At 41.5% G+C, this 27,533-nt stretch overlaps 2 protein-coding genes across 2 annotated transcripts; both read right to left on the bottom strand.

The window, feature by feature from the left end:
* Positions 1 to 8: 8 nt before the first annotated feature.
* LOC130986302 (uncharacterized) lies at positions 9 to 12,012 on the bottom strand. Its single transcript, XM_057909678.1, has 33 exons — positions 11,728 to 12,012; positions 11,143 to 11,204; positions 10,914 to 11,006; positions 10,346 to 10,517; positions 10,159 to 10,274; positions 9,781 to 9,867; positions 9,572 to 9,688; positions 9,362 to 9,425; positions 9,097 to 9,239; positions 8,688 to 8,735; positions 8,061 to 8,129; positions 7,195 to 7,270; positions 6,778 to 6,908; positions 4,845 to 4,904; positions 4,687 to 4,747; positions 4,523 to 4,587; positions 4,364 to 4,425; positions 4,170 to 4,293; positions 4,040 to 4,097; positions 3,793 to 3,905; positions 3,526 to 3,603; positions 3,384 to 3,446; positions 3,200 to 3,295; positions 2,981 to 3,090; positions 2,198 to 2,387; positions 1,559 to 1,673; positions 1,343 to 1,455; positions 1,195 to 1,272; positions 994 to 1,056; positions 771 to 902; positions 621 to 680; positions 469 to 549; positions 9 to 377 (listed from the first exon to the last, which is right to left on the bottom strand). The coding sequence occupies exons 1-33, from the start codon at positions 11,843 to 11,845 to the stop codon at positions 318 to 320; spliced, it is 3,078 nt and encodes a 1,025-aa protein (XP_057765661.1). The 5' UTR covers positions 11,846 to 12,012; the 3' UTR covers positions 9 to 317.
* Positions 12,013 to 18,581: 6,569 nt separating this feature from the next.
* Positions 18,582 to 23,001, bottom strand: LOC131025561 (uncharacterized). Its single transcript, XM_057955358.1, has 5 exons — positions 22,283 to 23,001; positions 20,517 to 20,530; positions 20,008 to 20,114; positions 18,893 to 19,872; positions 18,582 to 18,708 (listed from the first exon to the last, which is right to left on the bottom strand). Exons 1-5 carry the CDS (start codon positions 22,999 to 23,001, stop codon positions 18,582 to 18,584), a joined length of 1,947 nt encoding a protein of 648 aa, XP_057811341.1.
* Positions 23,002 to 27,533: the final 4,532 nt, after the last annotated feature.

Raw genomic sequence — 27,533 nt, 5'->3', positions numbered from 1 at the left:
CCTGTAAATGAAACTCAAATAACAATCTTGTTCATCATATAGTAAATAGAAATACACATTTCCGCGATGCGATTTTCATTATACACCATAGATTAGTAAAAGAAATTACAAAGATGAATATTTCAAAATTTTGTTGTCCACTACACGCTACACATGACACAATATACAGGCAAAATAATTTCGCTGTTTTCAGACAACTAATCCTCGCTTTCAATCCCGGAGCACTCAAAATTTCGAAAAAATAAAAATAACAATAAAAATAAAAATAAAAATAAAAAATGAAGCATTCACACTGGTAAACATACCCTGAACAACAATCATATTCCTCGTTGTCTCAAAACCAACTCAACAGCATTTTGCTGAGGCTTGGTTAAACTCTGCATTTAAAATTCAAACTATAATAAGCTGCCGGAACAGTAAAAAATCAGAGTAAAAAAATTAACAGACTTGAGAGATTTAAGTGGGGACCTGGAAAAGATGTTGGAAAAAAGATCTATCGCTCTCACCAAACTTTACTAAGGATTCGACGAGATAGTTAACCAAATTAATCTGTGAGAAAGTGTAGAAGATTATGTTAGCAATGCATTTTGCAGAAGATGGTTACTGCATCTAAGAGGTACCTCATTTAGGGGATCGGCACTACAAAGAAATTCATCTTCATCGTCATCATCTTCTTCGTCCTTAACCAAGCAAAAGTCATGGATTGTCAATAACCAAGGTGACAAAAAATCACGGTCTGGGAAAACTGTGAAAGGTCAGTAAGAGAAAACCTTATTGAAAGCTTTTGCCATGGCATCTAAGTATTCATAACTAGGTCTGCTATGTGATGTAGCAGCAGCTGAATATAGGAAATTCTCCTCGTTACCAGCATCTCCATTCTGAGTTTCTTCCCAATCAGTATCCTGCGAAATGAATTCCCACAAATTTTTTATTCCAGCCCATAGTCATAGTCATGGATATGATCATAGAGATGTTAAAAGAGATCGTAGGTACCTCATCATCTCCATCTACTTGTTCTTGGATTTCCAATAAAGCATCAGCCAATAAAGCCAGAATCTGTTGTGCCAGGAAATAGTATAAGAATATAACGCAAAATTAAAGATTTTATCACAACAAACATGCATCCATAGAAAAGTTATGAGCAGGAGCTAAATCAGAAACTGAATTTTGGAATGAGTCATTTATAAAATATACCTTAGCAGGAAGCGGCACCTCTGTCCATTGATCTGGCACAATTTTAGATCGCGAGCGGGTGGTTATTCCTGCCTGAGACTGTATTTTCATGAAGTTTAGTTAAATGAAAGGTGATAAATGCGTAATGGAAAGAGAAGTGAAATTCAACCTTGATCAGATGGCCTTGAACATTCACATTCCCCAATTCAGCATGCCTTGTACAGAGTAACAAAGCCAAAGCAGTAGTCGTTACTTTAATTTGGTAGGCTCCTTGAACTTCCCCTGGATTAGATAATAGACAGGATACATCATTAGCCAGTTGTTATGTATAACTAACCAGCAAAATTAAAGACCACATTTAAGAATTAACACTAACACTACTTACCTTGTTGTTTGGTCCATTCACACATAAGATATGCAAAGGAATTTCGATGACCTTCAGCTGGGACTGAAACCAGCAAATCAATAAACTGTTCGACATGAGGTGAACTCATGTGAACCTGCATCAGAGAATTAATCATAAACTGTCAAATGAGTTTTATCAAACCACTCAGACATAAGAAGCCACATCTGCAACTAAACAGTAATAATTGACCACAATGTCTAATATTTAAGTGTATTAAAGCAAACACATAGTTGTAGTTTGTTATTCTCTTGTTTAATAGCACACTGCGCACATGGATAGCACGAAAACATGATTTGTCGCTTATCATGACTGCAAGCTTCAGCCACTGAATGGCTCAAGTCGGAACATTTAAACAACTGTGTCCAGGAAAGTATGATCAAGACAAGAATAACAACAGAATCAAATCTTAACTTAATTTCATGTTTCTAGACTCACCTTCATATTGATTTAATTGCTCTCGATAAATTAAGCTCTACATAAGACTAATACTAGAAAAATTCAAAAATCAAGTTTTTCTGTTATAAATAATTATCAAAAGCCATAAAAAGAAAATGGTGCACATTTAAGCTTGCCAGATCATTTGCAGAGAAATCTATGAAATATAAATTTGAAGCTAACCAATCTAGCAAATATTAGAAGCAATGAACTTTTCAATCCTGCAATTTGAGAAGATTGCATGCGTCTGACAAGTGCGGTGACGAGATCTCTAATATGATGAGCCATTTGTGTAGGCAGATGCAGAATGAGTTGTAAAATGTAGCTACCAACAAAAAGTGATCCCGAGCTTTCCAAATCAGGGTCCAGAAGCCTGCATAGAAAAACATGATGCTGGCAGTGGTTTAATTTAATACTATGATGCACAAACACATCTCAAAATAATCTAAAAATAACATTGCAAAATGCATAAAGTAATATTCAATGTCCACCCAAGTAGGAAGAAAATATGATTTCTCTAGAAGGGTCTCTTAACATCCTGGGTTGAGGCTTCTGTAAATTCTTGGAAACTATTACTTGAACTCCACCTATCGAGGCTTCTCCAGTTAACTAATGTGAGAGCATGAGGGAGACAGACAGAGATGTTGAGGGTATGCAGGCACATTGTTTGAGCTTTCTTGATCGTCTACCTATCTTCTACAAAGGCGATCACAGAATAAACAAAAGCTCTGTGTGGTTGACAAAGATACTTTCAACTGGTACTGTGAGAGCATGAGGGAGACAGACAGAGATGTTGAGAGTATGCATTGTTTGAGCTTTCTTGATCGTCTACCTATCTTCTACAAAGGCTATCACAGAATAAACAAAACCTCTGTGTGGTTGACAAAGATACTTTCAACTGGTACTGCAAGATACGATGGTCCAGGCAAAGCATTCTAATCACTAAGATCTAAATGAGTTAATTACCTTGAGACTACATCAAGTAAACTTCTCATTGTAAATCCAGGATCTCCACACCAAGCAAGCATATCTTGTTTCCCACCAGCCACGAGAGCAGCCAAGCATTGGGTTGCATTCTGATACATGTTAAAACATTCCTGGTATTATTTTACTATTTAACTTTTCAAGATTGCCAGATGACATGATCGGTTGAAGGAACTTTAGCTAAGAGAAAGCACTGGCAACCTGCATCTCGCCATGGTCATTACTTTGTAGGACTATTCTAACAACAGATTCGAAGGAAACTTGATATGCTGCTTTTACCACGTCAATAGGAGCATTCTGAACAAAAAGAATCAAATATCAGAACCACTCTTCCAATCACATGTGGTCGTTCAAATATAACTGCCATCATTAACAGTAGAATTACCTTCACTAACATTGTAACAAGATCCAAAGAACCAGCAACTAAACCTTCAGGTTGTTGCTGTGGCTGAGAAATGTAAACAATATAATAAGAACTGAGCTACCATACATTTCCCTTTTGTTAGCAATGATTAAAGGATGCATACGTTACTCAAGATTGGCCCAACATATGGTAAAACTCGAGAAACCAGAGGATGAATACATCCAGGAGAGTATTTTATTGCCTGAAAGGATAGGAAATAGGAAGGAAGATGTAAGTAATCATATTGGATATTTTCATTTGACAAAATTTTTAATTTGTAAATTATGAAAGAAGTATTCAACTCACAAAACGTTTGGTATAGTAGGCATAACATATTGGATTATACAAAAACCACACACAGGAAGGATAAAGAGGTGAATAAAATGTTTACCTCCAAGACCTCTAGAGCATCAATACTGATGAAAGGGTCAGAAACATGAGAAGCCCACATGTTAAGAATGATAGGAGAGATAACTGGCTCTATTGAGGCTGAAATTTCATGACCTACAAGACCAGGACAGACCTTAGTTCGTAATGAATGAGAACAAAGTTAGAAAACATCATAGGCACCCAAGCTAAAAACTAGCAAACTAGCTCAGCATTAATATGAAGTTAAATATTACTCCACTTGAACTTACCAGCTTTAACTACTGCTTGTAAAGTTTCAAGTACTAGGTGCATAGTCTCATCAGATGCCTACAAAGCAGGATACCATCAAACTATGAACAATATAAGGACCTTCTGACTGAATGTTAGGTGTCACCTCACATTTTTAAGAAGATCTACAAGCGATGATAATAAATCCAACGCATGACTTTGGAAAATTCCTCTTGTAGCATCAGGAAGAAGTTGGGATAGAGCTCGACATGCACCAACTTTCACAGCTGGGGGCCTGTACCAAGGAATTGGAGTAACGTACTATTGAAATTTATGTAATCAAATATCCTAAATCAAATTCTTACACATCCATGCCAACAGTCTTAATAGCAGCATATAAGAAATGCTCTGTTACTTGGTTGCTCATCTGCACAATTAATGAAAGCAAATAAGATCTTTAATGAGAACATGAAAGTGCTTTGTTGGGAGGATGAAAGCCAGAAGAGAAGGTTGCTTAGTAATACCACAGATGATAATTTTGCAACAGATGAGAATAACCGAGCATGGAGAAAGGGGTAATCATGCATGCCTGCGTAAGTAAGCTAGCAGATTTCAGTAGCAAGTAAACGCATATATGGTCTAAAGCCAGAAGTAATGTGGCATATGCTTCTTATAGAGATTGTCTAACCTGTTGCCATGTCATCAGTTAAAATTTGTTCTAGCATGCTTCCTACTGCGGCTGCAGAAACCTAACAAAGACCTTAAATATCAATATAGACTGCCTGCATACAATAGATACCATGAAACAATATTCATCTCTTCATTATAAGAATATAAAGGACAGACCTCAACTTGAAGCAATTGCTCGGACACAGAAGCCAAAGCAAAGAGAGTAGCCTCCCTTAACTGTCATCAAGTGATAAGTTGAGTATATTAAGCAGACCACACAAAGAAAACAAGTCAACCGTTGCTTTTTCAAAGGTAATAGAGTGCATAAAAAAGTATGAGAAAAGAAAAAATGAAAAAGAAAGCACCTATCTTAGTTAATAATTTCTGAGATTCTTATGAGAAAAGACTTCATCGGAGCAATTGCGAAATAAGGACAAAGATAACTTCTTAGAAGTATAACAAGACTTCTGTTGTGGTTCAATATTCTTCAGCCCAATACTCCATGTTGTAGAATATTATTGTATATAGGTTTCCTTATATATTGTAACCCTAGTTCTCCCTATATGTATGTGGGAGTCTCTTGTATTTTCTTTACTGAAAACATAATACACTACTCTTCTTCTGTCCTACATGTCTCAATACATTACTACTCTACATGGTATCAAAGTAGGTACAAATTCATTACATTTGCTATGATTCCGTTGATCAAACCCTAAACCTTAAATTTTTTATTAAAAAAAGAGGCCCAATTATTTATGTCTCCAGCACGAGTTTACTCAAAAGTCCATTTCGCCCTTTTGTGAATTTGTGATTCTCATTGTATATTTCATCAAACTTCCTGCTCTCACACTTCTCAACAAAACAGGGTTGCTAAATGCAAACATGTCATATTTCGGATGTTGCTTGTACACTTATGTCTTACATGCATGTTGCTAAGTATTTATTGGTCTGGTGTTGTTCTTACTGCATGCTTCCTTATTACTAGGATGCCTTCTAGTGTGTTGCACGAGGCTATTCCTTTTTTCGTGTCTTCATCTTGATAAACCTCTTTATCCTGTTTCTCCTCGCATATTTGGATGTGTCGGTTTTGTTCATGATCTTATTCCTAGGTTGGATAAGTTGTCCCCTCACTCTATTAAGTGTGCTTTTCTTGGCTACTCTAGAACTAAAACGGGATATCGCTGCCTTGACCCACTTACCCAGCATCACTATATTTGTGCTGACATTACTTTCTTTGAGTCTCAGTCTTTTAGTTTTTTATACTCTAGCTCAACCACCTGATCCATTAATCCCTACTACTCCTTTACCTGTCCCTGAAACTATTTCTCCTAGTCCTCTTGCACAACCGTTGCAAGTGTATACACAACATCCTCGACCATGACTATTTCTCCTAATCCTACTGCACAACTGTTGTAGGTGTATACACGACGTCCTCGACCACAACCTGCCTCAGAACCTATACGAGAACCGACCTCATGTCCATCACCTGATTCATCATTGCCTGCATCCTCTGAAGAGCTTCCCGCAATGGTAAATGTACTTGCACCACTAAACACCCAATGTCTAACCATATTTCTTTAACTTTGTTTGAGTCCGTTTTTGCGCCTTTGCTCTTTGTCTTTTGACTACAATTATTCCAATGTCTTACCTTGAGGCACTAAACACCCTCTTTGACAGGCTGCTATGGATGAGGATATGTGTGCTCTACTCAGTCGGTGTACGTGATACAGGTGTCTCACCTCCATCAGCAAACATTGTACCTTGTCGTTGGGTGTCAGCAAACATTGTACCTAGTTCTCCCTATATGTATGTAGGACAAAGAGAGTATTTTTTTGAAAACATAATATACTACTCTTCTTCTCTCCTACATACACTCCACAAAAACCAATAAAGGATTGCAAGTAACCATCCATATCCATTTGCTAAGCCAAGAGCAAATAAGAAAATATTTAGCCTAAATATACAAAGTTCACGGATTAGGGTAACGCGCGGGTGTTGGCACCTGGTTGTAGTGTTCAAGCCTATACAATATCAATAATTTTAGCATTTATGATGCTTCTCCTGCGAATAGAATGCATTTAGATTTAATTGATGCAACTGTTCAACTTACTCTCCACCAGCCAGAAATTCCATTATCTTTCTGCTTTTGGGACTCGCTTATTCGTCTTTTTATGGAGTCAACTACAGCATCTACTCCATCCACCCCGCAAGAAGTTATTATCTCTTCCAGTAATAGAGCACCTGTAACAAAGAGAAAAAAAATCAGGAACATATCCTTGAGCCACAGCAGATATCAAAACACAGGTATCATGCAGTTTTCAGATATATAATCAAATACACCTGGCCATTGAAGACCTCAGCCTTTGCTAGTCTAAAACTGGGCTCATGCAATTGTGAGGCCATTCAAGAAGCAGCATTTTAGACAGCAAAATTAATAGAAGGGCAATCAGTAGATTCAATAGAAAAGGCTGTGAGCTACAGAAGAAGTAGTCAGCTGACTGCCTTTAGAGTCCCAGAAACAATTTACCCGATACACGACAACTATAAGTATTGTCATCCTCATCAGCAACATACTGGTTAGCATCCACCGACCAGGTATGAACCTATATCATCCAAGTCACACAAAGATAGGATTATGAAAAGTAAAAAGGGAGAAGAGAAAATAAATGACTTAATAAGTTGATCAATGACAAACCAATCAAAATCAAAGCAAAAAATAGATTATGTACAATATTAGCTCATATGAATTGCTTTACCTAGAAAACCAAGTGTTAACAAATTGCAGAAACAAAATTCTTAACTCAAATTAATTTCTCAAGTGGAATTTCATCTATATCACATTCCCCACACTATTCAAAGAGAATATTCCAGAATCTCATATTATCAGTACAATAGTTATGTCTCTAAACATATGCTGTAGCAATTATAAAGTAAAAAAGACATACTAAGCTAAAAAGGGAAACAGTTAGGCCAATCAATAGACTAAAACTCGGCTATAATACTATATCACCAGTCACCACTAGCTTAGATGTTTTGGCTTAAGTTCATCTACATTACTTTTATCTCCATTCATGATAAATTTGTATCCTTCACGACTAAAACAGGGAAGAGAACTATATCAAACTGTCAAATGAAATTAAACGATAATAACCAACGTATCACATAAGCTCCAACACTAATTACTCATTTCTATTATGTCAATGTTTCAATTTCAAAGGTATCTATTACTATACTATAAAGCATTATTTAAGGCAGAATCCTTTCACATGACGACAAAAATGGTAAGTGCAATGCTCAGGAAAAGTCGGCATTAGTTACCATGCAAACTTTCCAAAAAATAAATAAAATGACATTCGAAAACATGGAACTCTAGAACAACTAGATATAGAGTACCTGTTGTTCTGTCATTTGTAGGAAACCGATGGTATAGTATACTAATTCTTTCAGATTGTTCATGATAATCTACATCAGAAACAAAATTTAACAAAAAGAATATAATATCATCACAGATTCACATTGAATAATGGATAGACAGGAAGCCAAAACAATATTATTTTTATTCTAAATAAAGGGTAAATATCACTTCAAACCCCAAACTATTTTTGCATTATCTTATATCTAAACTATCGAACAATGGTTTTTTCAATCATGAACTTTCGATTTTGTATCAATTGTACCCTCCATCCATTTTTCAGATCCGGAAGTTAACGTGGCTCGCCAGATGTCACAGTGTATTTTTTTTTTTTTAAACTTACATAGCACAAAACGGTGTCGTTTTGTTTTTTGTGTTTTACTAATTAAAAAAATCCATGTTGGATTTTACAAAAGTGGATTTTTTTCAATTATTACCACGTCAACTTTCTGGAGCCAAATAATGGATGAAGGGTACAATTGATATAAAATCGATAGTTCAGGATTTAAAAAATGTTTTTGATAGTACAAGGTATAATGAATAGTGTGAAAAAAGATTGGGGTTTAAAGTGATATTTACCCTTAAATAAAAGATGATTTGAACCATACCTTCACAAATTTTGGGCTTCCAACAACAGTTAGCAAAAATTCAAATAGCTGTGAGACCAAAGACCAGGGAAACGTGTTATTAAATAACATGTATTTCAGGCCCACCAAGTGAGATGAGGTAAAAATATATTCAGATCTTACATTCACTACCAATTCATCAAAACTATGTACAATTTGTCATCTAAAGATCAAATAGCATTTCATCTTTGAAGTTCTAGATAGATTTTTTAATTGCAAACAGAATCACATTTTTCCACAATAAAGAAACAAAAGGAAACCACTGGTCAGCCAAGAAGGCAAAGATATTTAATAAGCGACTAGTTTGATATTCAGTGATTGAGAGTTGTTTTCTCTTTCATCCTATTTCTTCATGCCGAAACTCCATTAGAACATGAACAAATGTACTAACCTGGATAACAAAAGACTCAAGACTCTTTTCAGTGCCATCGGAGTCGTATCTTCCATCGTAGGAATATTCAACACCTTCAATAGATGATCGCTCATACACTTTCAAGGATGACACAAATGTGTGCCATAATGGCCCTACGATTCCTGAGACATCATCAATCAACACAAATTGAGAATTTTGAATAATCAAGGCAAGGCTGGCAAGCATAACAATATATCATCATAACCACTGACAGAAGTTTTAATAGTGAATTTTATTAATATACCGACAAAATGAGTTTCCACTATGGATGGAAAGTTTTGAATAAACTGATTCAAGCACTTTAACACCTGAAAGAAGTATCAAGATGTTTCTGAGCTTAAAGGTCAACAATTAGGCATATAGATGGCATCAAGAAATAAAAAATTATATATATATATATATATATATATATATATATATATATATATATAAAAGACACCCAGAAAACAGCAACCTCCATTCGGGTGCTCCAATCATCTGGATCTTCAGATGGAACTGGATGTTGCAAGATTGATGAGAATTGCTTCATCCAGGGCTGGAGCATTGGTAACATGAAGGCAGTAGTTTCTGTCTAATTACCAGAAATCTCAAGAAAATGGTTAGTCTAGCGACTAGTAGTTAAGGTGTATTTAATCATCACATTAACAACCTATAGCTGAATACCTTATAGACTCCACTCATAACCCCCACAACGGAGATACAATTATAAGCTATTGTAATAGCTTTAGACCTCAGAAATTTATCGTAAATCTGCAAATATATATATCACAGCGAAATTAGAAAATGATTTGAAATTAACATAAGCATGAACAAATTTATGGTTATCCAGCCAAGCTAACAGAATGTCCTACAGAAATACAGAAAGGGAGTGAAATGTATTCATTACTCTACATTTGAGGCAAGTAAAGGTCAATTTCTAGTGCCACACTTAACATCTACAGTTTACTAAAAACATCAAACAGTTTCATGCTTTCTATAGTTGCAGTTGCAGAGGAAATCTGTAAAATGAATCTAGCATGTGAGATAATGAGAGAGATTAACCTGCGGAGATGATACAATGGTGTGCAAGCTTGGGAACAAAACTGGGATAATTTTTGGAACCATTTTATCATCCATGTCCGACGTAAGAAGAGCCAAGCATCTTAAAGCCCCATGCACTGCAGTAGCTAATATTAAGCTTATTTGCTTTAAGGAGTGCCAGGGACATTATAGGATAGAAAGGACTTACCAGCATTAAGTTTAGGCTGGTCATTAATCAAACTTAAAAGGAAGGATAGTAGTTCAGGCCAGTCTTCAGGCCAATCATACTGTGCAATTATTGACACAGCCACACTTACTGCAGTACAGATCTTCTTATTTGGATCATCTAGTGATGCTAGAAGTAGCCCTCGTATAGATTCCTGATAAAATAACAGAGTAAGGGTATCCATCATGCAATCAATACAGTGTAACTTTTATCCTACACATGTAACACAGAAATGAGTACCCAATTTCAGCTGGTATGACTGCACAATTTGGAATGCATCACAAATTCAGCAGGAAATTTGACACCAAAAGTTCTAAGCTATATACAAGAACAGAGTTCTGCTCTTACAAGCACAAAACATCAATTTTAGTAGAAAACTCAATGACTTCATGAATATGATCATAGGCTCAAAATATTTTAGAGAAGCAACAACAAGGACTTACACTACAGCCAATTTTAATGTAGAATTCAAAGTGTCAACCTTAATATACCTTTGAATTTACAACAGCTTAAATGTGTTCAAAAATTAAATATTAGACTGGGTAAGAACCTTCTCATTGCTTGCAACGACAGGATTCTCAAAGCCTTCCTCATCCGCATCCCAGTGTTTCTTAATATATTGCTTCAGCAATACTGCTGCTAGGTATATGCATGTTAATCCCACAAGGCATATAATAAAAGGACGTGGACCAGAACAAAACACACAAGAGCATCCATTTATGAAACCAAATACTATAAGAAAATTCTCCATCAAAAATATATTGTAACATGAAGGATATCTGCCTCAGCCCAAATGGAAGTTCTCGGTTTGCAGCAACTCTAGCCAAAGCAACGCCATAACCTGCAATAAAAGACCACAGAATCAATCCATCACTCAATGAAAGATAACAAAATGCGAAAGTTGCTTCAGACTTCAGTAAGATAGCAAAAACTATGCCAGTTCACCAAGGAAGATATCCAAAGAATAACAACTTCTTGTATAAAGAGATACAACTTCTCAATTCTCTGAAACCCGTGAAGATATCCAAAGAATAACAATTCTTGTGGCAAAACAGTTTATCAGTGAAGTTCCCATATCTGCTCTTAGCGTGGTTATGGCACTAAAAATCAACACCATAACCAAGATTGCCACATCCACCAAGAACCAACAAAAATACATGCTTCATGTGTCCAAACTTCAGCATTTCCCTAGCATTTCGACAAATTCATAATATAGAATGCAATTCGCCAATTCCTCAAAGCCACAATTCAATTAATAATCGAACATAAATCATGTGATATATATATATATATAAGAAACATCCATTCAAGTCAGGAAACAGTATCATCGAATGCTCAATTGTGAAATGAATTGTCTGAATGACCTGGTTGAAGCGATGCTTGCTGGAGTGAAGTCTCCGCGAAATTTCGAACTTGATGGTTGGGATCGAGTGAGGCGTTCAAGCAATTGATTAGCCATTGCTGATCTTGATCCATTTGCATAAGATACTTGTATCTATATGTGTGTGGATGGTTAGTCCCAGTTGTTGTGTTTCGGAGGCGGGATGAGCGCGGCAAAAGGGAGGGAGTTTCAGACTGTGGGTTTTGTAATTGAGGGTCTTTTATAGGCGTTAGGGTTTTTGCAAGACTGCTCCAGTCAAATGCGTAACGCTCTTTCCCTTTTTCTATTTCTTTTCTTGTTCCTTTTCTTTTTCTTTTTTTTTTTGAGATAACAACCTTATATTGAAATCAATTCAAGTCCTCCAAAACAACTTCCTTCAGCCAAGAAGGGAACTCCTCAAACCACCAAGTGGCTTGAGTCGTCGATCTAGCAAATTGTGCTAATCTATGCACCGCACAATTAGCGGATCACTGCACATGAAACACACCTGTCAGCAAATATCCTCTCGCCGCTTGGAGAATGTCGCAAATATCATTTGGGAGGAATTTCCTATCTTCTTCAGGTTTCGCCATTGTTCTAGCCGCCAATAACGAATCCGTTAAGAGCTCTATTCTCTCCAGTCCCATCTCCACACTCGTTGTAATACCATGGACTACGGCCATGATTTCCGCCATCAAAACACTGGAAGAATGAGAGGTTGGTTTTGCCATCGCAAACAAAATGTGACCAGCATGGTCTCGCGCAATGACCCCCACACCAAAAGCACCTCGCTCACAGTGGCGGATCCAGGATTTTTAAATTGGGGGTACAAAAATATAATCTCATAAACATAAATATAAAAGATACTTTAATGTTAAAAATACTATATCTTAAAACATTGTTCAAAGATAGTAAGATGCAAAAGAAAATTAAATAACTATATATCTAGTTTATCTTCCGACGAGTCTTCATTTCTTCAAAGCGTTTGACGACCTCATCATCGGAAACTTGTAGAAACATATCTTTCTCAATGAAAGTGACCAAACAATCATTTAATACTTGATCCCCCATGCTATTTCGCAACTTATTCTTTTTAACTCTTTTTATTCCTTCAGAATCGTCTCTCACAGTCTCACTTCGTGGCTTTCAAAAAAAATTGTATTTGTGTGTATGTGTTTCTCACATACAGATACAGCGCCGCTTCTTTCTAATTTTTTTTTTGCAATCTGTTGCTCTCAATTCACATACAGCGCCGCCCTTTTTGACTTCCAATGGGCCCAAGCCCATTAATATTAGTAACAGATGTATGTGTTTCTCGGTGGGATTGTTTGGATTGGGGGGACAAAATACTTAAAACAATTCTAATACATAATACTACTAGTAAAAAAAAAAAATTTTGGGGGTACAGCTGTACCCCCATCGCCCCATATAGATCCGCCTCTGCTCGCTCAACGTCCATCATGGCATCCACATCCACTTGCGCAACACCTCTCCTCGGCGCTTCACATTTCTTCGCATCAACCTTCACGCCCAGCAAGGCCTCCGCCGAGAAAGTTGGTTTTGCGGCTTGGAACACCTGCCATAAAGTCACACACTCAGCCTCTGTGACCTCCACCTTCTTTTTCTCATTGTCATCGAAGGCTCTACACGAAGCAACCTAAATCTGCCACACCATCAAGACCCACACCTTGTTGAGCTATTTCCACTTCATGTGGAATGGCCCCACAAAGCCAACAATTTTTGACCTTAGTTGTGCAGATGTAGTGTTGCATTAATTGCAACATTTACATTGGAAAGAATTTTGCAGCAAACAGCCCACCATGTATCTCGGCAATGCTGCGGATAAAAGATTTGCAGCCTCCTCCTATGAGTTCCATTCTACAATTGCGGCTGTAGGTGGCTATAGGGGAAGAAATTTGCAGCCCAAAATTTCCTATAAATTGAGGCTCATTCTGCCAAATGAAAGCGTGCAGAAGTGCGAGAGGTGTGAGGCAAAACAAGAGAGAGTTTGGTGAGTGCATTTGAAAGAAGAAAATTGTGAGGAAAAATCATAGGATTTTTCATCTCTCTTAAAATAGTAGCTCAGTCCTCTTGTGTTTTCCAAGTTATTAAACTTGAGTTTTGTGTTTCCCCTATTTTGTGTAGGGAGAATTTTGTAAGCCTACTGACTCATCCAAAAACACCTAACGGATGGACTCGAATTTATACGAGGTCGTCCTAGGGTGGTAAGGTGACTCAAGTCGTCTCACAAGGAAGGCTAAACAGGGCTCTAATCGTATTGCTCACAAGAAACTTAAAAGAAATCTAAACACTCTAATCGGGTAATTGGGTCTGACACTTTCTCTCCGATTAACTAATGCGTAATTAAAATAAAGCATATAAAGTTAACTAGGCAAAAGATAGGAAGCCAATAAGAACGCAAGAAGGAAAACAAAGCTAAGGTTCTAAACTAGCAATCTAGAAAGCAATCATCAATTCAACACCATAAACAACGATTATCTAGGCGAAATAACATATTAACATTTAATCAAATGAATGTTAAGCAAACACACACAATCCAAGAGAATTCCGCAAGCAACTCAACGACGAACTAACTAGAACATGGTATTTGAACATTAACGAAATCAACAAGAGTTTCCAACTCCAACACTAAACCAAACGATCATAAACTTGTAAACATCAAAGATTAATAACTACCTAGGCAAGAAGGTAAATCAAGCATAAGATTCGAATGCAAAGAAAATCTTAATCTCCATAAAAAGAAATCTCTAAACTTTCACCAACAAGAAGGGAAAAACGTAAGCAATAGCAACGAACTACGAATCACGTAGATTATCTAAACTCAACAACAATCATCTCTAATCATTACATCCATCAAAAGTATAAAACAAAGATTCAATTAACCAAAGAATTCATAAACAAAGAGAATCAAAGGGAGTTCTTACAAAACATAGCAATCCAAGGAAAACCAATCCGATGAAGTGTTAATTGACATCCAAAGCAATCCAATGAATCCACAATCGAAAGTAATTGATTTGAAACTCTAAAAACCCAAGGAAAAATGTGGAAATCGCCCTTGGAGGCTGCTGGGTCGAGAAGTGATAAAGTGAAACCCTAGAAAGGGGTTTTTAAACGAAAAAGTGTACTGTCGGATCTGCACAGAGGCGGCGGCGCCGTGAGCGCCATTCGCAGTTTCCTCCAAAATCAAGCACGGCCCGCGCCGTAGAGCCGCGGCCGCCGTCTCTGCGGCGGCCGCCGTGGCACGGCGGCGGCCGTGGGGTTGTCTTCGAAAATTGCTCCGATCGATGCTAAAAACACTTGACAACTCTCGATTCCTGCACACGACAGTAATATATCCAAAAAGATCATCGAGCACGTGAAATATAAGGCAAAAAGTCATGAAACATGCTCGAATGCACAACAGAAATATACGCAAAAACTGCCCAAATACGAGGTAAACAACCCCCCCACACTTAAATCCTTGCTTGTCCTCAAGCAACATACACAAAATCGAAGGAAAACCCACAAGCGATTCTTCTCACCAAGCAAACACAAATCAATCCAAGTCCTTCAAGAAATCAATGTCCCCCAATCAAGTGTTCAAAGTTAAAATTTTAAAAGTGCAACAACAAGGTGATACAACTCAATCCGATCAGACCCAATTCTCCGCTAAGGGTGAATTTCCTAATGCAATTTCCTTTACAATCATGTCTCATTCCTTTTTCAAATTCTTTCACGTTTTGCATTACACTTGGCATTAAGTTATTTTCGATCTTAATAGATGGGCCAAAATTCACGAGATTGCACTTTTGGAGGTGATCCAAAATGTTTTCGTGTGGTTTCCCATGCTCATAATGAAATCATTAGAGGAGCAGAGACCCAGACTATCAGGACTCAACAACCAACCAGACAATTCAAAACAGAGACAGATATTAGGAAATTGCACTGAAAACACTCCCCTTAGCATCTACCGGACAAATCACGTCAAGAGTTGCTCATCAGGGTGTTGCACCAAAATCTTAAACTAATTACACTTCATTGGGAACAAATCAATCAGGAAAAACAAGGAAAACAAACCAACAGACACAATCCAGAATCGCCAGTGAATCACCATCAATCATGTGATGAACTTAAGACAGGCAAGAAAACAAGAGAAGGGGACCATTTGCCCCAAGACAAGTAAAATAGGGCACCACACCCAAGCATGCAACGCAAAGATAAGGTATCATAAAAACTGCATGCGGCACAACCAACAACGCAACCAAGGCAGAACCATAAAACCCCCAAAACTCCCCCAAAACTCATAAATCGCGCCCCGCCCCCACAGAGAAAAACATGCACTGTCTTCAGGGCACAAAAAAGAGAAAGTTTAAGAACATCCCTGGGTAAGAGTGCAGCCACACGGCGACGGCGGTAGAGAGGGCGGCGACCACAACCTGTAAAACGAGCAACCAGAAAAACCCACAAAAGAAGACAACATAAAACAAGAAAGAAAAGAAAACAAAATAAAATGAAATAAAACAAAATGTACAAAGGTGGGTAAAAGGAATGCTCAGTTGGGGCCCCGAGGGGGGCCCGGTGGAGGGTGCCAGAACTGGTCCTGGTTCTGCAACGAGAAGGCGGCCCATTGCCTCTCGAGGTCAGCGATGTAGTAGTTGGTGTCCGTGAGTCCCTCGTTGGCGTCGGTGAGGCCCTGGTTGTACTGGGCAAACCGAGCATCATATGATGACACCTGTTCACGCAAGCGCGTGACCTCTCCACCAATGGTGTTGACATGGCCATAGATGTCGCCCAACTGTTGCTGCATGGGCGTTACTTGGCCTCCCAGATGGTCCAGATGACCATAGATGTCGTCGATCCTTGCGTAGATGCCGCCCACCGAGTCCTCCACTGAATCAAAACGGGAGGAGACCTCCTGGCGGAACTGGCCAAAGGACTCGTCAAAGTGGGCCTGAAACTGCTGAAAGGCATTGCAGGGGCCGGCCTCAGGATCATAAACGAAATGAGGTGGTGGCACAGGTTCCTCGTACTGCTCCTCATCATCGTCCTCATCATCGTCCTCATCATTGTCATCTAAGACATGGCGCGCCGAGGATGACGTGCCCTCGCCCCGATTCAATTGTTGCAAAATGGAACGAACATTGGGGCGTTTGGCCTGTGGAATGATGGTGAAGTCTTTGGCCACAAATGTCTTGAGCTCAGATCGATCAATCAGCCTTGTCTCAGAGGCACGCAGGTGTTCGGGGACCTGGGTCGGCGTGAAGAGGCCGAAATGGAGGGCCAGGGCGGTAGAGATGGGGCTCAGGGAAGGCTTGAAACCCCCATACCGGGCCATGTTGTGAAGCTGGTTCCAAATTATGGTTGTGGCGTCAATCTTCTTCTGTCGCTTTGCACACCATAGCATATAGAGTTCGGTCTCATTGACTTTGTTTGCCTGCTCCTTGCCCAGAATGCAGAAAGACAGGAATTTGTGGAGCACGCCAATGTCGGCGTCAATGAGTTGGTTGCTCGGGGCACCCTGACCGGTCCAAGTGGACAATCCAGTCAATTCTTTCCAAGCATTAGCCGGCACCCACGTATCCGGGAGTCCCTTCAATCGCTTCGGGTGAAACCCAAAGACTTCACTCATGATCCGGTAAGTGACGACGCATGGCGTATTGAGCATGCGGCAATGAAGCTGGGACTTGTCCGCGGTCATGTTGAGGGTGCAAAGGAATTCCAAATGCAATGGAAGCAACCCCGGCGGCGTGGTTTGTGTAAACTTGAAAAGTTTCAAATTCTTCAAATGTGTCGTGATATCTTGGTCAAGTTTCACCCTTCGGAGCAGTGGCCAATCGAGACAGCGAGGCTGGGTAACCTTCTTCCCTTTAAGGGCCGTCCATCGAGTGCCCTCCCAGTCCTCAAAGATAGCAAAAAGAGCATTATAGACATGCCGGATGTCCTTCGGTGGCGAGGGAGGGCGGGGGATAGGCGAGGCCGGCTGGCGGCTAGAAGAGGCCGGCGGGCTTGGTGGGGACTCGTCCTCGTCTTCGTTGACTATGAGGCGGCGGAGGCGCTTGTAGGTTTTGAGGGGTGCCATGGAATAAAGTAGATGGAAACAGATGGTTGCGGCTGTGCTAACGGGGGGCGGTTCAGACGGCGGCGGCCGTGAAGGAGACGGCGGATGTGAATCACGGCGGCGGCCGTGTATACGTCGGCGGATGTGAATCACGGCGGTGGCCGTGTATACGTCGGCGGATGTGAATCAGCGGGAGGAGACAGCGGTGGTAGTGAGACACGGCGGCAGGCGTGTATGCGGCGGCGGCCGTGTATAGAGGGAGATGACGGTTGTGAGCGGCTCTGCGCCGCCGGCTGGTTGCAGAGACGGCGGTGGCTGCAAGAGTGGTGAGGACGGAGGTTGATGGGCGACGGTGGGGAGTGGTGGTCGGAATGGCGTTGAAGCGAGAGAGAGAGAGATGGTGCGGCTGGTGGCGTTGGTAGGGGATGGCGGTGGTGGAGGTGGACGGCGGTGGAAAGTGGACGGCGGTGTTGGAGGTGGACGGTGGTGGAAGTGGACGGCGGTGGGCTTGGGAGGGAAAGGGAAGGATGTGCGGCGCGGGTGGGCTGATGGGGGGGAGAAATAGGGTTTAGTTGTTTTTAAAGGGGGAGGGACGGGCTGGGCTTGCTGTCGGGCTGGGCGGGCTGGGATGGGGGTGACGGCGGCCGCCGTGGCACGGCGCCGCCGTGCACCCCCTACGGGGTTTTTGCTTGAATATGGGAGTTGGGTGGAAACAAATGGGGGGGACGGCGCCCGCCGTGATACGGCGGCGCCGTGGACGGCGGCCGCCGTGAGGCGGCGGCGCCGTGACCCTCTTTCGTCTAATGGTGATTTTGGGTTGCGGAGAACATATGGCCGCCGTCGTGGGGCGGCGGCGGGTGTCCCGGGGCGTCCAGCGGCCCCTTATCGCTGTCTTCGAACTCGGAGAGAGTCCGATAAACTGAAAGCCTGCAAAACCATAAAAATACACAAGTGAAAACCCAACTTAAACCGGCAACGAGAGGATAAAACACCTCGAGAACTCACTCTACACAAAACAAAAAGGAAAAGAGAAACGAAAGAAACGTAGGTTGCCTCCCACGAAGCGCTCTAGTTAAGGTCGAGAGCTCGACTATAATAAGCTTGTCAAAACAATGGGTCGTGGAGTGCTTGGGACTCCACTACGGCAGCAACCACTTCATGCTCCAAGTAAGGCTTCACCCTATGCCCATTGACGGTAAACGACTCTTCGTTGTTCTCCTTGCTTAAGACCACGGCGCCATGAGGGAGAATCTCCTTAAGAATGAAAGGGCCACTCCAACGAGACTTGAGCTTGCCCGGGAAGAGTTTCAACCTTGAATTGAACAAAAGCACCTTCATTCCGGGTTGGAGATTCTTGGGCACAATACGGCTATCGTGCAACCGCTTGACTTTGTCTTTGTAGATCCTTGCATTCTCGTACGCCTCGTTGCGCAATTCATCAAGTTCTTCCATTTGCAAGGCTCTATGCTTCCCTGCAGTTGTAAGGTCGCAATTTGTGGCCTTGATTGCCCAATAAGCTCGGTGCTCAACCTCTACCGGTAAGTGGCATGATTTCCCGTAGACAAGACGGTAGGGACTCATTCCCAGGACTCCTTTGAAAGCGGTGCGATACGCCCACAAGGCATCATTAAGCTTAAGTGACCAATCCTTACGGGAGGGTTGGACCGTCTTTTCCAAGATGCCCTTGATTTGCCGATTACTTGTTTCGGCTTGCCCCGAAGTCTGAGGATGGTAGGGTGTGGCCACCTTGTGAGTGATGCCGTTTTTCCTCATAAGCTTCTCAAAAAGCTTGTTGCAGAAGTGTTTGCCTCCATCACTGATTATGGCCTTGGGAAATCCAAATCTACATAATATGTTCTCCTGCACAAACTTCAAGACGACATTAGCATCACATGTCCTTGTGGGGATGGCTTCAACCCACTTGGACACATAGTCTACAGCAAGCAAGATATACTCAAAACCGTAAGACATAGGGAAGGGGCCCATGAAATCGATCCCCCACACATCAAAAATCTCAACCACAAGAATGCTCGTGAGAGGCATTTCATTCCTGCGCCCAATGTTACCAACTCTTTGGCATTTATCACAAGCAAGATAAAAAGAATGAGCATCTTTGAAAAGATTTGGCCAAAACAAACCAGATTGGAGGACCTTATGAGCCGTCTTTTGTCCACCAAAATGCCCACCACAATGGGCTTCATGGCAAAGCCTCAACACTTGTTGTTGCTCCACATCCGGGATGCATCTTCGAATCACCTCGTCCTTTCCCAACTTGAAAAGGTAAGGATCTTCCCAATAATATTGCCTGCAAGTAGCCAAAAACCTTTTCCTCTCTTGAGATGTTAGATCGGGTCTTAATTCCCCACAAGCAAGGTAATTGACAATATCAGCAAACCAAGGCACAGAGGCAATTTCATAAGTATGTTCAAACGGAAAAGACTCATGTATGGCATCTTTACTCGACTCAACCACATTATGCTCAAGTCTAGATAAGTGATCGGCAACGGAGTTTTCACTCCCCTTCCTATCCTTAATCTCAAGATCAAACTCTTGCAATAATAAAATCCAACGGATAAGGCGTGGCTTAGCTTGGGACTTAGTCAACAAATACCTTAGTGCCGCATGATCACTATGGACAATTACTTTAGACCCAATAATATAAGCACGAAACTTATCTAAAGCAAAAACCACAGCAAGCAACTCTTTTTCAGTGGTGGTGTAATTCACTTGTGCACTGTTCAAAGTCAAGCTAGCATAGTAAATCACACGCAACATTTTGTCAACACGTTGACCAAGAACGGCCCCCACAGCGGAGTTTGAAGCATCACACATAATCTCAAAAGGCAAAGACCAATTGGGTGCAACAACAACAGGTGCAGTGCTTAATTTGAGCTTCAGCAATTCAAAAGCATGCATACAGGTTTCATTAAAATCAAATTCCACATCTTGAGCAAGTAGACGACATAAAGGTTGGGTAATTTTAGAGAAATCCTTAATGAAACGCCGGTAAAACCCGGCATGACCTAGGAAACTCCGTATACCTTTCACATCAATTGGTGGGGGTAATTTTTCAATCACCTCCACCTTAGCCCTATCAACCTCTATACCATCTTTTGACACCACGTGGCCAAGAACGATGCTACTAGTCACCATGAAGTGACTCTTTTCCCAGCTAAGAGTTAGCCCACTCTCTATACACCTTTTCAAAACCAAATTAATTTTACCCAAGCAATCACTATACGAATTTCCAAACACGGAAAAGTCATCCATGAAAATTTCAACAAAATCACCTATCATTTCCGCGAAGATCGACATCATGCACCGTTGAAAGGTCCCCGGTGCATTGCACAGCCCAAAAGGCATCCTCTTCCACGCAAAGGTACCAAATGGGGTTGTGAACGCCGTCTTGTCCTGGTCCTCCGGCGCGATTGCTATTTGGTAATAACCTGACAAACCATCAAGGAAACAGTAAAAATCATGACCAGATAAACGATCCAACATTTGATCAATAAAAGGGAGAGGAAAATGGTCTTTTTTTGTTACGGCATTTAATTTCCTGTAGTCAATACACATACGCCAACCCGTAACCGGACGGGTCGGCACCAACTCCTTGTTGTCATTGAGGATAACCGTAATTTCTCCCTTCTTGGGCACCACATGCACCGGGCTTACCCACTCACTATCGGCGATAGGGTAAATGATTCCTTCGGCTAATAGTTTGAGTATCTCCTTACGTACTACCTCCATGAGGACGGGGTTTAATCGTCGTTGACCATCCCTCTTAGGTGTTGCTCCATCCTCGAGGTAAATTCAATGCATGCACGTAGCGGGGCTAATGCCACAAATGTCGGCAAGACCCCAACCAAATGCTAACTTGTTGCTCCTTAGCACTTCCATCAACGCCATTTCTTGCTCATGCGTGAGCTCGGCGGATATTATCACGGGCTTCTCCTCTCCTTCTTCCAAGTACACATATTTTAGGTGTTTGGGGAGATCCTTGAGTTCCAACTTGGGCTTTTTGCACTTTGTGACATCTTCAAGCACCACAGGCTCATCAATGGGGAGTTTGTCTCTTCGTTCTCTCTCTCTTTCCTCGGTTTCCCGAGCAAACTCCTCCATATCCGCCGATCCTGCAAAGACGTCCACTATCTCTTGTTCCTGCATATAAACCATCTCGGCGAGGCTATCAATAACATCTATATAAGAGCATTCATTAGTAAATAAAGATGATGGCAAAGCACCACTATGATGCACAGAAAAAGACACAGACTCTCCTAACACTGTCATTTTTATTGTTCCATTTTTCACATCAATCAACGTGTTAGTGGTAGCCATGAATGGTCTTCCCAGCAATAAAGTATGCTCCTTGCCATTCTCATGAACTTCTCCTATCTCAAGCACAACAAAATCGACAGGTACTGTCAAACCACCCACTCTAACTAGAATATCCTCAATGACCCCGCGAGGATACCTAACTGATCTATCTGCCAATTGCAAGCACATTCGAGTGGGTTTTAAATCGCCTAACTCTAGTTGTTTAAAAATAGAGTACGGCATCAAATTAATCCCTGCCCCCAAATCAAGCATACCCGAGGCCTCCTTACCATTCCCCAACGCAATATTGATAACAAAACTACCTGGATCTCGTTGCTTGGGTGGCAAGGGCTGTTGCATGATGGAATTGGCAACCTCGGATACAAGAATCTTCTCGTTGTCAACAAACTTTCTCTTCTTGGATGCCAGCTCTTTAAAGAACTTCACATAGGCCGGGACGTTTCTTATCACGTCCAGAAGTGGTAAGTTGACATTTACCTTTGCCAACATGTTGTAGAAATCGGTGAATTGTTGGTCTTGCTTCTCATTCCTCAACCGACCTGGGTACGGAATCGGTGGTCTGTATGGCTTTGTGGCCTTGTGAAGCGTCACTGATGGCTCTCCTTGCTGCTCTTCTTCTCTCGGTGGAGGTAATTCTTTCACCATCTCCTCCTCACGAGTTTCTTTAGGGAGCTCGTCAGTGGGGATCTCAACTTTGTTGTCCACCTTCTTCCCACTTCGTAAGACTGTGACAGCTTGAGCTTGATGAGGTTGCAATCCTTGTCCATGGAGTTTCCCTGGCTGTTGCTGCTGTTGCATCTGGTTCAAAGTCCCTGAGAGTTGTCCAACGGTTGTCTCAAGACGCTTGATTGTAGCAGACTGTGACTCCATGTTCTGTTTGGTCATCTCCATAAAGGATTGCATGGTGTCCTCGAGAGACGACTTCTGCGGTTGAGCTGGCTTCTGAAATTGCTGGGGCGCATTCTGGTATTGCTGCTGCTGCTGAAAATTCCCTTGCTGCATAGGGAACTATTGATACTGCTGATACTGCGGTGGCTGCTGCTGCTGCTGATAAGCTTGCTGGTAGTTCTGCTGCTGAGGAAAGGGAAACTGCTGTTGAGATGGGTAAAATTGCTGTTGGTTCTGATACCCATATTGCTGAGGAGGACGGCGGAATTGATTTCCCTGATTTGATCCCGACCCTTGGCCAGGAGCTTGATTCCTCCATCCAGAATTCTGCTGAGCTCTCCAACCAGAGTTGGAATTCTGTTGCCCTTGATTAAACATGGGCCTATGCTTAAACTGAGGCCTCCCTGGGTATCCCTGAGCAGCATAGACCTCTGCCTCCCCTTCGGGTGTAAACTCCCCCATTCGATGGCACTCGTTGGTTCCGTGGCCAAAATCGCCACATATTCCACATCCTTCTGATGGCGGTGACTGCGCTAGGGGTGCTTGAGCTGGCGGTGCTTGAACGGATTGAGGCTCCACCTGGTTCATTCTTAAATGCTGAACTTGCCTCATCAGGTCCGCTACTTGCTTCTGCAGTTCATTATTTGGGACTACAGCATTGGCTTCGACCCTCCTTCCTCTGACTGATTTATGTTGAGAACTCGCGGCAAGAGTGTTGAAGATCTCTTTGAGCTGATCAGCTGTCTTTCGGGCAATGTTGCCCCCAGCGGTACTGTCCACCATAAACTGTGCCGTGTGAATCAATCCGTCATAGAAGAACTGCATCAACATAACAGGTGCTAACTGGTGCTGTGGACACTGGCGAAGAAGCTCTTGGAATCTCTCCCAAGCCTCGTGGAGAGGCTCGTCAGCTCCTTGCATGAAGTTCATTATTTGTGTCCTAATCTCCTGCGTCTTGTGATTAGGGTAGTATTTGAGCATGAACTTCTCACTCGCCTCTGCCCATGTGGTAATGGAGTTTGGCGGCAAGGACAGTAACCACGTTCTAGCCCGGTCCTTGAGTGCATAAGGTAAGCACTTGAGTCTCAATTGATCCTCGGTGAGTTCCAGTAGTGGGAAGGTCTGCACTTGAGTGCAGAAGTCACGAATGAATTGTAAGGCATCCTCACTCGGCATCCCATAAAAGAGCGGCAGCAGGTTTGAATCGTTGGGCTTCAGATTGTAATTTCGGACCGCCGTGGGAAGCACTATAGCTGACGTGCTAGTGGTCCCAATAACTGGCCTGGAAAAATCTCCCATGTACTGAACATTCTGCTCCGCCATTGCTTCTTGGTCAGGATTGGGCCAAGCTTCTTCTTCTTTTTCAGAATGCACTGAAAATGTCTCCTCAAAAGCTTCCAGAATGGGATTGGAAGCAATTCTCTCTTCACAATTTTTCTCTCGAAACGGTGATTCCACAAAACTTCTCGAACTGGACTCGGACTCCTTCTCCAGGCTTGAAAGAACCTCCCGAGGTCGATGAATGTTGTCGTAGTAAGGTGCAAGCTTTCTCTTCAAGCTTCTACGTCCTTGCATACACAACACGAACAAACAAATCAAACGCACCGGAGGGAGAAAATAACCGAGTCAAAAGAAATAAACAAAAATAAACACGGAAAACAATGCAACACAATCAAATGCCTAAAGCCTTCCCCGGCAACGGCGCCAAAATTTGACTCATCCAAAAACACCTAACGGATGGACTCGAATTTATACGAGGTCGTCCTAGGGTGGTAAGGTGACTCAAGTCGTCTCACAAGGAAGGCTAAACAGGGCTCTAATCGTATTGCTCACAAGAAACTTAAAAGAAATCTAAACACTCTAATCGGGTAATTGGGTCTGACACTTTCTCTCCGATTAACTAATGCGTAATTAAAATAAAGCATATAAAGTTAACTAGGCAAAAGATAGGAAGCCAATAAGAACGCAAGAAGGAAAACAAAGCTAAGGTTCTAAACTAGCAATCTAGAAAGCAATCATCAATTCAACACCATAAACAACGATTATCTAGGCGAAATAACATATTAACATTTAATCAAATGAATGTTAAGCAAACACACACAATCCAAGAGAATTCCGCAAGCAACTCAACGACGAACTAACTAGAACATGGTATTTGAACATTAACGAAATCAACAAGAGTTTCCAACTCCAACACTAAACCAAACGATCATAAACTTGTAAACATCAAAGATTAATAACTACCTAGGCAAGAAGGTAAATCAAGCATAAGATTCGAATGCAAAGAAAATCTTAATCTCCATAAAAAGAAATCTCTAAACTTTCACCAACAAGAAGGGAAAAACGTAAGCAATAGCAACGAACTACGAATCACGTAGATTATCTAAACTCAACAACAATCATCTCTAATCATTACATCCATCAAAAGTATAAAACAAAGATTCAATTAACCAAAGAATTCATAAACAAAGAGAATCAAAGGGAGTTCTTACAAAACATAGCAATCCAAGGAAAACCAATCCGATGAAGTGTTAATTGACATCCAAAGCAATCCAATGAATCCACAATCGAAAGTAATTGATTTGAAACTCTAAAAACCCAAGGAAAAATGTGGAAATCGCCCTTGGAGGCTGCTGGGTCGAGAAGTGATAAAGTGAAACCCTATAAAGGGGTTTTTAAACGAAAAAGTGTACTGTCGGATCTGCACAGAGGCGGCAGCGCCGTGAGACGACGGCGCCGTGGACGGCGGCCGCCGTGACACGGCGGCGCCGTGAGCGCCATTCGCAGTTTCCTCCAAAATCAAGCACGGCCCGCGCCGTAGAGCCGCGGCCGCCGTGGGGTTGTCTTCGAAAATTGCTCCGATCGATGCTAAAAACACTTGACAACTCTCGATTCCTGCACACGACAGTAATATATCCAAAAAGATCATCGAGCACGTGAAATATAAGGCAAAAAGTCATGAAACATGCTCGAATGCACAACAGAAATATACGCAAAAACTGCCCAAATACGAGGTAAACACCTACTATATACATAGTGGAAGATTTCTGGACTACGGTCTCGTGGTTTTTCCCAATTTGGGTTTTCCACGTAAAAATTCTTGTCTCATATTTTCTTATATTTTGCACCAAATATTTTTCTTGGTTTGGATCCCATTTTTTAATCCAGCAAGAGGGAAAAGAATTATCCTGGTTCCGCTGTGCAAGTGTCATTTATTTTGACACTCTTGAATATTTATTCACCACTTTTCCCAACAAGTGGTATCAGAGCCACCTTGGTTCTGAGGCGGATTAAAAATGGAGGAATCGTCGTCGCTTGGTGGTATGTTCAAATTGAGCGGATCAAATTACTCAATTTGGAAGCCAAGCATGTTAGATCTTCTCTATTGTAAGGATCTCTATTTGCCCTTACATGGAGATGATGCCAAACCAAAGGATATGAGTGATGATGAATGGCTCATCATGCACAGAAAAATAGTTGGTTACGTCCGGCGCTTCATTGAACACAGTATTTTTCATCATTTTGCTAATGAGGAAAAAGCTGACGTTCTTTGGAAGAAAATGGAAGCTATGTTTGAAAGGAAAAACGCTTTAAACAAAGCTTCCATCATCAGAAAAATCGTTCGCTTGCGATATGCAGAGGGTGCCAACATGACGGAGCACCTAAATGCATATCAGGGTCTTATCAACCAATCCACCAACATGAAGATTTCTCTTGATGATGAAGTCGTAGCTTTATTGCTACTCAGTTCGTTGCCGGACAGTTGGGACACTCTTGTAGTGTCAATTAGTAACTCGGCTCCAGGTGGAGCATTGACCTTGCAGATGGTCAAAGATTGTCTTCTTAATGAAGAATCCAGAAGAAAAGATCAAGAACGTTCTTCTGAGACAAAGGCGATGATTGCTGAAAACGGAGATCGAGGGAGAAGTAAAAGTAAAGGCTCTCAATACTCGAGAGATAAATCCAGGGGGAAGTCTAAACCCAGAAAAGACTTCAAATGCCATTATTGCGGTGGTCCAAACCACTATGAGAGAGACTGCAGAAAGAAGAAAAGAGATCAAGCGCGTGAAAATAATGAAAAAACTGAGAAAGACACAACAGCAGTTGCAACTGATGGCGATGTTGTCGTAGTTTGCGATGATGCCCTTGTGAGTTCGTCATGCCAACAAACAGACTGGATCGTTGATTCGGGTGCATCATATCACATTACACCACATCGTGATATGTTTGCATCCTACACCGGTGGCAGCTTTGGCAAAGTCAGAATGGCCAATCATGGTGTGACAGAAGTTGCTGGTATAGGAGACATTGTCCTGCTTACTGACACTGGATGTAAGCTTATCTTAAAAGATGTCCGACATGTTCCTGATATCAGACTCAATATTATTTCCACTGGCAAGCTCGACGATGATGGCTACATCAACCATTTCGGCGAAGGAAAATGGAAGCTAATCAAAGGCTCTCTAATTGCAGCAAAGGGTAGAAAGCAAAATTCTCTCTACATGATGCATGCAACGTTGTCCAATGGA

Source organism: Salvia miltiorrhiza, chromosome 5 (genome assembly GCF_028751815.1).
Source record: "Salvia miltiorrhiza cultivar Shanhuang (shh) chromosome 5, IMPLAD_Smil_shh, whole genome shotgun sequence".
Classification (NCBI taxonomy): Eukaryota; Viridiplantae; Streptophyta; class Magnoliopsida; order Lamiales; family Lamiaceae; genus Salvia; species Salvia miltiorrhiza.
The sequence above is the reverse complement of the archived record's forward strand: the minus strand, read 5'-3'. Positions and strand labels throughout refer to the sequence as shown.